The sequence below is a fragment of the Oxyura jamaicensis genome, chromosome Z (assembly GCF_011077185.1).
Source record: "Oxyura jamaicensis isolate SHBP4307 breed ruddy duck chromosome Z, BPBGC_Ojam_1.0, whole genome shotgun sequence".
Lineage (NCBI taxonomy): Eukaryota > Metazoa > Chordata > Aves > Anseriformes > Anatidae > Oxyura > Oxyura jamaicensis.
This window is the reverse complement of record NC_048926.1, coordinates 11,170,373-11,182,566: the sequence shown is the minus strand read 5'-3', so window position 1 is coordinate 11,182,566 and position 12,194 is coordinate 11,170,373. Positions and strand designations below refer to the sequence as shown.

Here is a 12,194-nt window from a genome sequence, read left to right as displayed (position 1 = left end):
AAGAGAAGAGAAGAGAAGAGAAGAGAAGAGAAGAGAAGAGAAGAGAAAACATCACTCTCGTCTAATGTTTCCAGCTATACAGTTTTTTTCTAGAGCTGTTTGGCTTCAAAAATGCCCTCTCTTCTTCCTTAGTCTAGTTTTGAAAGGGAAAAAAGTTCCACTAAAAGGCAGGAACATGAGGAGGCTAGGTGTACGAGGCTCATTGTAACACTATTGCTTTGCCATGACTTGCAAGATCATTCCAGATTATGTAGTCAAGTTTCAGCTCTTTTTGAATCCACAGTGATTGCTACAAATACTAGTATTAAAAAAAATGGAGATAATCAGTTATCAGACACCCTTGTGTCCCATGTTTGGATATCATACATCATCTATGTGCAGGTTGTCTTGTGCATGGGGCTGCACAAGTACACAGCAGGAATTTGTACATATTTATAGACATTAATGAGCTCCTAACAACTCAATCAGTACTTATGGAAATGTATTTATTCAACGGGGCAGTAACATGCTTTTAAATAACCACGTGGCCTCAGAGATTATGTTGTATTTCATGTTCAAACACTCTTCAATGTATACTGTGCAGGTAACATCCTGAGTTGCATTTGTCCCACCAGTTCAAATTATTACTTTATTTTGAACTAACAATGTGGTCTGGAGAGTAGATTTCATTCAAAAATGTCTTGCTATGAAGAGCTTTCTGTTGGAACAGCAGTTCTTTATCATTAAATGTATTAATCTATGTTTGCGTTGATGGTGAAGTGTTAACTGGTGAGAAGATCTTTTTAAAAGCCATCACATAGAAATGATCTACTGATAATGTTATTTTACAATATTAAAGATAGGTGGTTGCACAGACATTATCCAGCGCAGAATTCACCCAAAGAAAATCAATCCACATTTGGCTTGTTTTATCCCTGTGGGAAATGTTCACAGGATGATTTTCTCAAGCTTTCTTCTTCATGGTCAATGGAGGTGCTTGAAATTCAGTCAAAATGGAGAAAAAGAGCAGTGCCTGGCAGGGTGCTCTGCTGCTGAGTGAGCAGTGCCACTTCTGGCCTCCTCCACCCCATGAAGATCAAGCACATCCCCTCCAGACATCTGGAATTTTGGTTCTCGTCCTGTCATAATCTAACCTAGATTTAGTTTCTAACAGGTTATGATGGCAATGGCAGTGCAAAGAAGTCCCCAGCAAGATGGTAAGACACGACGCTCTGTAACACTTGAGTAGCACAAGACTTTATACTTCTGTGTTCCCAAAGACAACTTTAAGTGAAACAAACCTAGCTAATTAGGTGTGCTGCCGTGCTGTTTTGACTTCTGAGCGAGCTAGGAAGAAGCATAACCCAGAGATGCTGGCATGTTTAATCTACGAATGCTTATCACAGGCTTTGAGCTCCCTGAGTAGAAGGTATTATGGAAGGCATTAACATCTGTGCCAAACTCCAAAACCTTCTGGTGTTCACTGTGATGACAGCCTGGCTGCCCTCAGGAGTAAGTGGAAGGCAGGCGTGCAGCCTCAGCCAGGCACAGACCAGACCCCGCAAAGCACTTGGCTGAGTTCTCAGGAAGAAGATAACCTCAAAAATACAGCTTTATCTCCTGACTTGATAGAGGCTTCGAGATGGCTTCTACCAAATGTTTCTACATTTTTCTTCCATTTCCCCTTCCTGTTCACACCTTTGCTGAGTTGATAAGACTACTAGATCGGGGAATCTTTTTTTTTCTCCCTCCCTAACCTCTGCTTACCTCACGTTTACTATGTTCTAAAATTATCACTTGTTATTTGATTATCTTTATGCGAATCATTGGACATAAGTAGAAGGTTTAAACCTACCAAAAGTAATGGACTTGTGTTCTACGCACACTTCCGCGTGAATGTGATTACCCTCTAATTAGACAAAAAGAATACTGTACTAATCACTATTCATCTTGTAAATTGCAACTCCTTGGAAACATTTCCTTTACACCATCTGGCTTTATGTATTTTTTTTTAATGAGTTGATGAGAATTTATGTACTTTGCAAGGAACAGATAGTAAAGCGTTTGTTACACAAGAAGTGAAATAAAGCTTTTTCAAAACTGAGTTTATATAAAATCAATTGCATTAAGCATTTTCAATTTTGCCAAATACCAATGACAGTTTTTGTGATTGTTTCATTGGACTTGGACCTCATACTACTCATTGACTGTGTTAAGAATGCTGCACATTTTTCCTAGTGATGCTGGCTGAATTGAACCACTGTGTAGAAATGAAAGCACATCTTCATTAGAAAGTGCACCTTAACTGATACTTTTGTCTTTATGATTTCAGTACTATAATTGCTATATTAAAATAACAAGTACAGATTTTTGCTACTGAACAGGACTACTCAGACACAGGGAGAAGATGATATTAAAACACAATGATTTCAGGAACTAGCAATCATCTGAAATCCACAGAAGATGAGAGGATCTGGAAATACACAGAATGAAGAAAAAGATTTTTGAAATGAGAAAATGTGACTAACACCTTTCCATGTTTGCTTTTGTTCTTCCTAATTTTTTTTGTCACTGAGTCTAGAAAAACAAAACAAAAACGTAACAATTTATTGATTTTGTATACAAAAAAAAAAAAGGCAGTACTAAAATTTTGACTGAAAGCCCTGTGAAGTTAAGAGAAATCTTTTTACTGACTTAATGGCTAATCTGATTTTATATGAGCTAGGTATTAACAGCTAGCACTATGCCACTGAAAGTAATTTGCGAGTTCATCATTTACTGACACATTCTATGTCAAATATGGAATAATTCTTCATATTTTTGCGAAAACATCATCTTTAAATTGTGCCAAGGTAGACATTTAAAGAGAGGTTTATTGGAAAAGATATATTGCTGAATTTCAACCTTTTGAAGTGATAATTTGAATTACATCTAACTATTGAGTGCAAACAGCTGTCAAAGTGTGGGTTTGTTGTATGGACAGGAAGAGACAAATCAGTTGGTGCTTTTTACTTAGCAAAATGTGCTGTTAGTCTTGTAAAGCTTATTGCTAAAACCAAAAGAAAATGCCAGCTAGTCAGCACTGGCTAGTTAAAGACTTACTGGGTAACCAAAACAACACCAGTATAAGTAAAACAGGTACACCTGAAACTGAAAGAGAGAAAAGGATAGAGACTGTAATGCATCCACTGGGTGTGAAGTGTGATTTTTAAGGTCAGTTGACCACCAACTATGGTTTCTTCCCACTTAAAATATTGAATGTTAGTCTGCTCACTTCTCTTGCCCAATAACCTTTGCCTCCTCCTCCTCTCATCACTCTGCATCTTTCAGCATCTTGATTCTTACTGCAAGTCTAAATCCTGTTCTTGGAGATCACACTGGTAATAGTGGATGGAACGATTCTCAGAAGATATTTTGGTCCTTCAATTGCTTTTTATTATTAATGTCTACTGCAGCACTTAAGCAGCATGCATGTAATCAGCATGGTTTTAGGGATGGTTTGGCCTTAAGAAATCCCTGTCTCCCTTTGCTCCTATCCACTGGTTTCCACATTGTGTTTGAGAGCTCCTTCAGCAATGATATGGTGCCTATTTGCGAGACTGCCTGTTAATAGATTCCTGAAATGGTATGGGGTAAAAATAACGTGTGGGGTTTTTTTTTGGCTTCCCTTCCCTTCCCTTCCCTTCCCTTCCCTTCCCTTCCCTTCCCTTCCCTTCCCTTTTCTTCGTTTTGATATTATATTTTCCAGCAGCTGCTCCTGACACCAGTTTGCAGTGGCATAGCTGGGAGTGGCAAACTTTCACTGCAAGGGAATGGAAGACACAGATAGGAATGTAAACAAGCTCAACTGGCAAAACCACTGGATGGTGAAGCGGTAGGAGAGCTGGCAGCTGGCTGCTGTTTCTTCTAGAAAACCACTTCTGTACCTTGCTATCAATCTCAGAATTGGCACATGCTATTAAGCTGATTGTCCTTCAAGAGAAAAATCTGCCCAGCAGTATCTTGTTATGATGCTGTGACAGTAGAGCTGGGATTTGCCCCCTAAATCATAAGGTTCAGAGCGTGGCATGGTTTAGACATTTACACCTTCTAGTTTTAACCAGCTCTATGTCACGCTCAGGATGTTCAAGCTACAATGCATTTGTTGAAAGTGAATAGCAGATGACGTCCTGCTTATTAAATAACATTACTCTTTGTTTTACCTGCTATCCCAAGACATTTGCATTCAGTTTGTTAATCAGCTTTTCTGCTGACATTAGAGGTAAGCCCCACTCCCACTGTGAAGTAAATCATGGGAACTGCAACCAGCACAAAACAAAATGAGAGACTAAGATTCATGCCTTTGCTATTTTCTCTTTTATTTCTCCTTTCCAGGGGGCTGGCAGCAGTTCAAAAAACCCAGGTACTTTTGAAGTTCTATTACAGATAATTTAGACTCATCAGCAACTGTTAATAGAAATTCTGCCAGATACTGGCATAAGAATAAACAGGGATGCGTTACAAGGTCAAATTACTATAAGACAAACAAAAACTATTTATAGACTACAGCCCCTGCTTTTGCACTATTGGTTCTTAACAGAACATGTCAAAGATCTAGCCCCTCAGCTCTCAGGCTGGGGTTGGGGCAGGGGGAGTGACGTGCCCAGTGACAACGTGATGACAGGAAGCACACATTGCAGCAGCCACTGCCAAGCACAGGGCTGGGGGTTACAGCCTTCTGAACTCCCGATGAAGCCATATATGACTCAGAAATATTTTTAAAATGTACCCTGGTACTGTAAAATAAATGCAGATGAGAGGGTTGTGATATGGCACATTAGGACCTCCTAGGTGAGGATCCAACAAGCTGTGTGGTCCCCTTCTGATATAACAGCTCTTGGTAGTGTACAAGGGATAAAAACCACTGAAATCTGATGCTGAAATGCCTCCTTTGATATCTTTTTCCTTCACATTTTGGTTTGGTCTATCAGCACTGTGCTGATGTAGAAAAAAAAAAAAAAAAAAGTAATTGTCTCAAAATTCAGTGACAAGCATTCTTAATTTGATTGAGACTGTGCTTATTAGTTGAGTTCAATGATAAATGATAAGGAATCAGAATTGAAATTAGTAACAAAAAACCCTGTATTTGGTTGACATTACATCATTAAGTTCATGCAAACACCTGAGTGTGGAAATCAGAAAAGTGACTCTATCAAATAATATACAGAATTTCACAGTACACCTCATCCTAACAAACATGAAATCAGTCAACAAAATTTTAAATTATTATTAACCTGTAAGTGATCATACTTGATCACTTTTGTAACACGAAAACAGAAAAGCAGGCAAATCAACAGAATAGATAGCTACTGCTTTTAAAACACAGTTTTCACAAAACTGAAAATAATGAGTCCGTTGGGGCTCTCTAAAGAAGGACCCACACCAAAAAAACATCAATAACTGGGAACTGCTAATGAACACTCCATCAGTTAACTCTGAAAATGCAATCAGGGCAAAAAATGAAGACAGTTACAGTGCTGTAGTAGCATAGTAGGAAATGAAAACAATTGTAACAGCCCAAACAGTGCACTGTATTGATAAGAAAGGAGAGGATATTATTGCTTTGTTAATTAAAGAAAAAAAAAATGATGAGAAATTTTTGCCAGCAGAAAGCAACTGGTAAATTAATACAGGTGCAAGGAGAATCTAACAATGAAATTGCTAGAGGGAAATGCATGATTTTTTAGCAACAACGCTTTTAAAAAAGTGTTGAAGAAACACCTTTGTATTCTGGGGAAATATGAAAGTTTCATCATACAATACAATGATAAAATGCTTTCCATTAACAGTGTACTTCTGTTGTTTGAATTTTTCTTAGAACAAGGTAATTTGTAATCAGTAAGCCAGGGTAAATTGCATACAGGTTTTTAGAAGATCCTTTTGGAGCTTTTTTTTGATTTCTTTTCAATAAATCTTGGGAGTTCCAAAGAACTGGAAGAAAGCTAATGCAGAAGGTAAAAGGGATGAGCCAAGTTAATTACATGCCTGTCATCTTGATCATAATCCTCAGCACGATATCAGAGTGGCTTATATAGGACTAAATTAATAAAGATTTGATTATAATTACTACTCAGAAAAGACATTTCCACAAAGCAGGTCTTGTAATGCTGTTGTGGTATCTCTTCTTCATGCAAATGTTTATTTGATAAAAACAATAATGATGTTATACCCTTAATCTTCGGCTTGGCATCTGACTTGGTACAGCAAAGCATTTTCATTAAAAACAAGCAAACAAAAGCTGCACACACACACACAACAAAACAAACAAACTAGAATGACTGTGAATAATTGGTGGGGCCTCAAAATACGTAGGAGGAATGATTAGAAAACACTTGTGTCAGTGATTCAGTGTGTCAGGGTCTACAAGATCGTCCAGCAATCAGTTTTGTCCCTCTGCTGTTCTGTTTTACCAATGACCTTGAAGAAGCGATACTGAATGATCACTAAGTAATGCTGACAGATGATATTAAAATCAGCGTGTGGGAAATGATGGAGGCTAAAGTCATTTACAAAGCGACTCGGAGTCTATCGTACCCCTGGAGTGTAGGCCGTCCTTGTGTCAAAGGCAGCTTTATTCTGCGACAAAATACCTCAGAATGAATACATATGGGATTTGGCTTTGATAGTTTGAAGTTTTGGTGCAACACACCATCACAAGTGCTTGAATTGGGTAAAAAGGAGAGCAGTGCGTGGCTAGAGAAGTTGCATTGCCTCCGTTTCTGGCTTGGAGCAGTGGCACGGCTGGCGGCGAGGTGTTGGGTAGGTGCACAGCAGTGATTGAAGGCTTGACAAGGTGCCCGGGGACAAAGGATTGCCTTTGTTCAGCTTGGAGTCCGGACTGCTACGAGCAAAATAGAGCTTGATCCCCATCGTTGTGTTTATACATAGCGTTTACATATCAGACACACACACTGCGAGCGCCGTAGCAGCAACCGGGCAATGCCTGGCGGCTAAAACTGAAACAAAGCGGAGCGAGGGCGGTCAGCAGGACCATTTCCCCGTGTCTGGAGAGCCACGGCTCCCGAGGGGACACCGGCTATAACCGAGACACCCCCGGGGGCTTCCTGCCCCCTTCAGGTCCCTGTCCGTCTCGGTGCCCTCGTCCCTGCCCCTCCGCCCCTCAGTCACCGTTAACCCCCCAACCCCCCCGCCCACGGCCTCCCCTCCCGGGGGCCGTCCCGGCTGTCCCTCAGGGCGGAGCGGAGCCGGGAGGGAGGCGGGGACAGCCCTGGCCCCACCGCCGCCGCCGCCGCCGCCGCCGCCCGCGGCCCTTTCCGGTGCCTCCCCCCGGCCGCCGCTGCCACATCCTCCGCTGACATCAGCCCGCGCCGCCATATTGCGCCAGGAGCCGCCTCCGCCAGCTCGGCCGCCGCAGGGGGGGACCCCGGCCCCCTCCGCCTCCGCCTCCCCCGCCGCGGCCGAGCCCCGCTCCCCATGAGTCCGCCCGGCCGGCCGCAGCCTCGGTGCGGGTAGGGCCGAGGCGGGAGCGGCTCCCGCGCCTTCCTCCTCCTCCTTCTCCTCCTTCTCCTCTTCCTCCCCAGCGGTCGCCGAACCTCCCCCCCCCTCCCCCCGTGTGTCTCTCTCCCCATCCCCGCCGCCTCCGGCCATGACTTCCCTCACGCAGCGCAGCTCCGGCCTGGTGCAGCGCCGCACCGAGGCTTCCCGCAGCGCCGCGGCCGCCGACAAGGAGCGGGGGGCCGGCGGCGGCCCCGAGGACGAAGGCCGCCGGGACGAGCCGGGGGACGACGAGAAGGGCGACTCCAAGGAAACGCGGCTCACCCTGATGGAGGAGGTGCTGCTCCTCGGCCTCAAGGACCGCGAGGTGCGGCGGCCCCTCGGGGGATGAGGGGGGCGCTGGCCGGGGGTGTAGGGTGGGTTTGGGTTCGCGTTTGGGGCAGGGGGTGTAAAGGAGAGGGAGGCTCCGGGGGGACCTCACTGCGGCTTTTCGGTACTTGAAGGGGGGTTGTGATAAAGATGGAGAGCGGCTCCTGCTCGATCGGATAGTGACAGGACGAGGGAAGGGTTTTAAACTAAAAGAGGGGATGTTTAGATTAGAGGTCAGGAGGAAATTCTTCACCCTGAGGCGTTGAGGCCCTGGCACAGGCTGCCCAGAGAAGCTGTGGATGCCCCATCCCTGGCAGTGCTCAGAGCCAGATTGGACGGGGCCCTGGTCAACCTGATCTAATGGGTGGCATCCCTGCCCATGGCAAGGGGTTGGAGTTAGGTGATCTTTAAGGTGATCCCTTCCAACCCAAACCATTCAGTGATTGTGATGTTGCCGAAGGATTTGTGTGCTGTTGTGTGCCAAGGGGTTTGGAGGAGGTGTGGAGGGCACCTGAGGGAGAGTTGGGATCCCCCTTTGGATGCCGGGCTGACAGAAGGGTTTTAAAGTTTGTAGCATCTCAGGGAAGGCTTGAGGGAGTGTTTGGGGGTTGGGTGCCTGGCGGGGAAGGCCAGGGCCTCCAGACTGCACCGGTGGTTGGCTTTGAGGTCTGGGTAGACCTGTGATGTTTATAGTCCTCCTCCTCCAACTTACCTGCGGGTCTTACCTGGGGGACTTGTCCACCTTGTGTCAGACACAGTTATATTATACTTATGGGATAAGTACAGCTATATTGTAGTTATGGGATGGTACTTATGGGATACTTACGGATGTGCAGCAGCCCTTTCTTAAAAGACTTTTCAGATGTGAAAAATGCCTTAAAATTCAAGGAGATACATCTGATAAAAATGGGTCTTGAATCATAAGTGGGTCAAAATGAGGAAACAGCGTTACGGCATAATTCTGTGTTTTTGCTGAATTTATAGGTTGTTTGACATGGTGCTGTGAATAACAGAAGGTATATTTCTACTGCCATGGTGGTCAATTTTATATTGATTATCATTTGGAAGGGATAGTCAATATAAAAAAACATTCAAAGTGCAGAAAGCCAGCCCTATCAAGGGAAACAGTTTGATGACGTGTGTAGAAAGCAAAATATCCGTTAATTTTAGATCTGAGTTTTAATATGAATTTCATTGAGTGACTTGTTTTATTTTCTGTTGTTGTTGTAAGTATACTACTGAAGACAGCTCATTGATTTGGGTGGAATTATCTTGAAGTCATGCCCGTTCATGAGCACAGAGTAATGGGGGGGGGGGCGGGGGGAAGCTGATAAGTTGTATGCTCTTTGACAGTGCATTGCATCTAAAATAGATTTGCTGGTTGATGACAGATTAAAGAGTAGTTTTCATGCTTAATGTTTGTTTTCTAATGTGTGTGGAGTGTATCTGTGTACATACCTGCTACTGTAACATGCCTTACTTCCCTCTGACTACATGCCTCAGGCCATATTCTTATAATCCCATTTTTTTCAGATGGACCTTGCCATGGCACCCTAGTAGAGTCAGTAGATACTCGCAATGATGTCTGCTTCCGCCTGTTGACTCTGAAGATGTGTCTATGCACATTTTTTTTCCGACTCACCTGAATAGTTACAGGGAAGTATTAGGCATGCTGAGACAGGTTTCTGTCAGGATTGCCTAGGAGGAAGAGGTGATAGACTGGGTTTTCTTTCAGCCCCATTTTTTTGTGAATCTGTGGTAAATCTGCTGAATTTGTGGGTACTGGGCTGTAAAGATTTCAAGTTAGCAGTGTTCTGTCTGCCTACAGATACATAGTGTAAGTGTTCCTGGTATACGAAAGTTAGTAATTAACATTGGGCCTAAAAAAAATCCAGTTTTGCACCGGTGTACATCAAAATTATATATCACCTGACTTTATGAAGAGCGGCAGAGGCACATGCTACAGATAATGTACTATTTCTTTGAATGGAAAAAAGAACTGATTACAGTGATGTGGATATTTATGACTCCCTTAAGATTTTGCAGTGGAAACGTCAGCCAAGAAGAATGGTAATGTCACCTCTAGGGTAGGGGGCTTATGTGTACAAACAGCATATACGGTTTCTGAGGTTTGTTAGACGTGAATCACCAGGGTTTGTTTTGCTTTTCTGTCTTGTGTCCCTCTCTTTTATAGTAAGTAAAGCTCTTTGTCTTTTTTAAACTATAGGTTTGTTTTCAGAGATGATTTTTTTCTCTATTTTTGAATGATAAGTAAGCAAAAGAAATTTATGCAACTGGGAATGCTTTTTATAAAGTTTTTGCTTATAATAGAATTGGTTCCCAATGACATTTGTGTGAGCCTTTGTCATGACAAACACAGAGAAAAAAGTAAAACAAGGTCTGTAAAGTATAATTGTGAAACTACACAAAGTATAAGGGAAAGACAAAGGCATGTATGTGAGCTTAAAACTCAGCTTAAAACCAGTAAAATCTAAAGCTGACAACATCCTTCCTGTTTAACTGAACACTAAATTATTTTATCCTTTTGGAATAAAATAATAATTTGGATTTAAGGCTGAATTTGTGTAAGAGCATATTTCTCTGAAAATATTTTCACTCATGGAAAAGTCACTGTAACTGCATTGTTAACTTAGCTTTGAGGTTTTGGGGGGTAATTTTTTTTTCTACCATTAAACACTGGTGAATGTGGCATAATACAACGTAGCTTGTGTATGGAACACCTTGCATGCAAGGCAACGCCGTTTATAATTTGTACGTGTAGATGGAAGAGCCTTTACTCGTTACAGGAAGATTCAGGCAGCGATGGATAGATAAGTTGTATGTTTCTAGGAGACTGTTAGATACTTACATGAACCCTGCTTTCAGAACAGAGCAAGGCCTTTAACAGCCATAGCAGAACTCTTGAGTTGTTGCCCGGTTGTCGCTGCAGTATTGGTTGAGTGATGTGAATGTCCAGCTGCCCTAAAACAAACACAGCACGCCTCAGCCTGTTCTTAACGCTTGCCCACAATTAACTGCCGTCACTCGTGCTTCCTGGGCATTGCCTTTTTTTCTCCCCAGGTTTGATCTTACTAAAATGTAATTTATGGAGGGCCGGTTGCTCCCTTTTTTTCCTTTTTTTTTTTTTTTTTTTTTTTTAACCCCCCACCAGTGGTTCCTTTTCATTTGTACCTTCTGTGTATTTGTAACTGTTTCTGTATTCCAAAGTTAAGATAGTTTGCAAGGGATATATGCTAAAACGCCCACATAACATGACAAACGTGGTGTCCTTGGAGGAGCAGGTAATACACTGGAACAGGATGCATTACTGCAGTTCTGGAGGGAGCATCCCTCAGGAAATACCTGGAATCCCTTCAGAGATAAGGCTGGGAATGGGAGTCATGCCCATTCATTTAGAGCAGAGCCATAGCCTGTTGCTATAGGAATAAAGAATACTCACTGAAATAAAATACTTTGCTATATTAAGTTAAAAATAGTTTTGTGGTGTGGTGGGTTAAAGCTGCAGTGAAAGGGAGGCTATTATGTAGAACTCCTGAAGCATCTGAGGTCACCGCTGCCAGAAGAATGGAGTAATAAATAGTGACAGTTAGCTTATTTGAAAATGACAGCTTGGAGATGAGTGTAGACCAGTTTGTTGCTTACGGTTCTCCTGGACATCTTGTGGCTCTGTCCCATAGAAGACTGACAGGCTGAAAGGTGGCTGTGCTCTGTGACCAGCTGTCCATTTCATTTGTGTGTGTGTGCATATATATATATATATATTATTATTTCCTTTTTGGAGTTTTCTCTCTGTAGTAGTTGGGAATCTGTTCAAATGCAGCAACGCTCACAGCTGCTCCTGTACACAATATGCCACAGTGAAACAAATTGATCTAGCTGTAGAGGCGTGACACCTCCTTCTGCAGATCAGATAACTGTGCTCAATAAGTAGAAATACTTACTTTAACTATTTCCTTATTTGCTGAAAGAAAACTCCTGAAGAAAGTGTCCTGAAATAATAGTCCCGCACTACTGCAACAGTGAATATTTCTGGATTTATGTATTCTTTGGTGAAGCCAAAACACTGTGAGTGAAGTGATGTTCAGTCACTTTGTTCAGTACAGAAGTTCTCTTGGATCTTTGCTACTCACGTTGGTTCGCGTATTTTTGAAAAGTTGGTGTTACAGTAGTCTTACAGCATAGCTTTCTGTCCAGATAGTTCATGAGAATGTTTCTAGATTGTATTTTCATTGTATTAAAGTAAGCAAATGATTAGAGAGGTGTTTTGCCTACTTAAAATGTGGTGTTTTGTGTTGATCAGATTAGTACTATAATGAAATTCAGAATCTTTA

At 42.5% G+C, this 12,194-nt stretch overlaps 1 protein-coding gene across 2 annotated transcripts in view; it reads left to right on the top strand.

Moving 5' to 3' along the window:
- The first annotated feature begins 7,282 nt into the window (after positions 1-7,282).
- Positions 7,283-12,194, top strand: part of GOLPH3 (golgi phosphoprotein 3) — a 35,957-nt gene continuing 31,045 nt past the window's right edge. The window contains exons 1-2 of one of the 2 annotated variants that reach the window (XM_035309765.1): positions 7,283-7,536; positions 7,609-7,840. In XM_035309765.1, coding sequence (XP_035165656.1) covers positions 7,625-7,840 — 216 coding nt within the window. In that variant the 5' untranslated portion in view covers positions 7,283-7,536; positions 7,609-7,624. Of the gene's footprint in view, positions 7,841-12,194 lie in introns of both variants that reach the window. The other variant, XM_035309764.1, reaches the window with a different exon arrangement.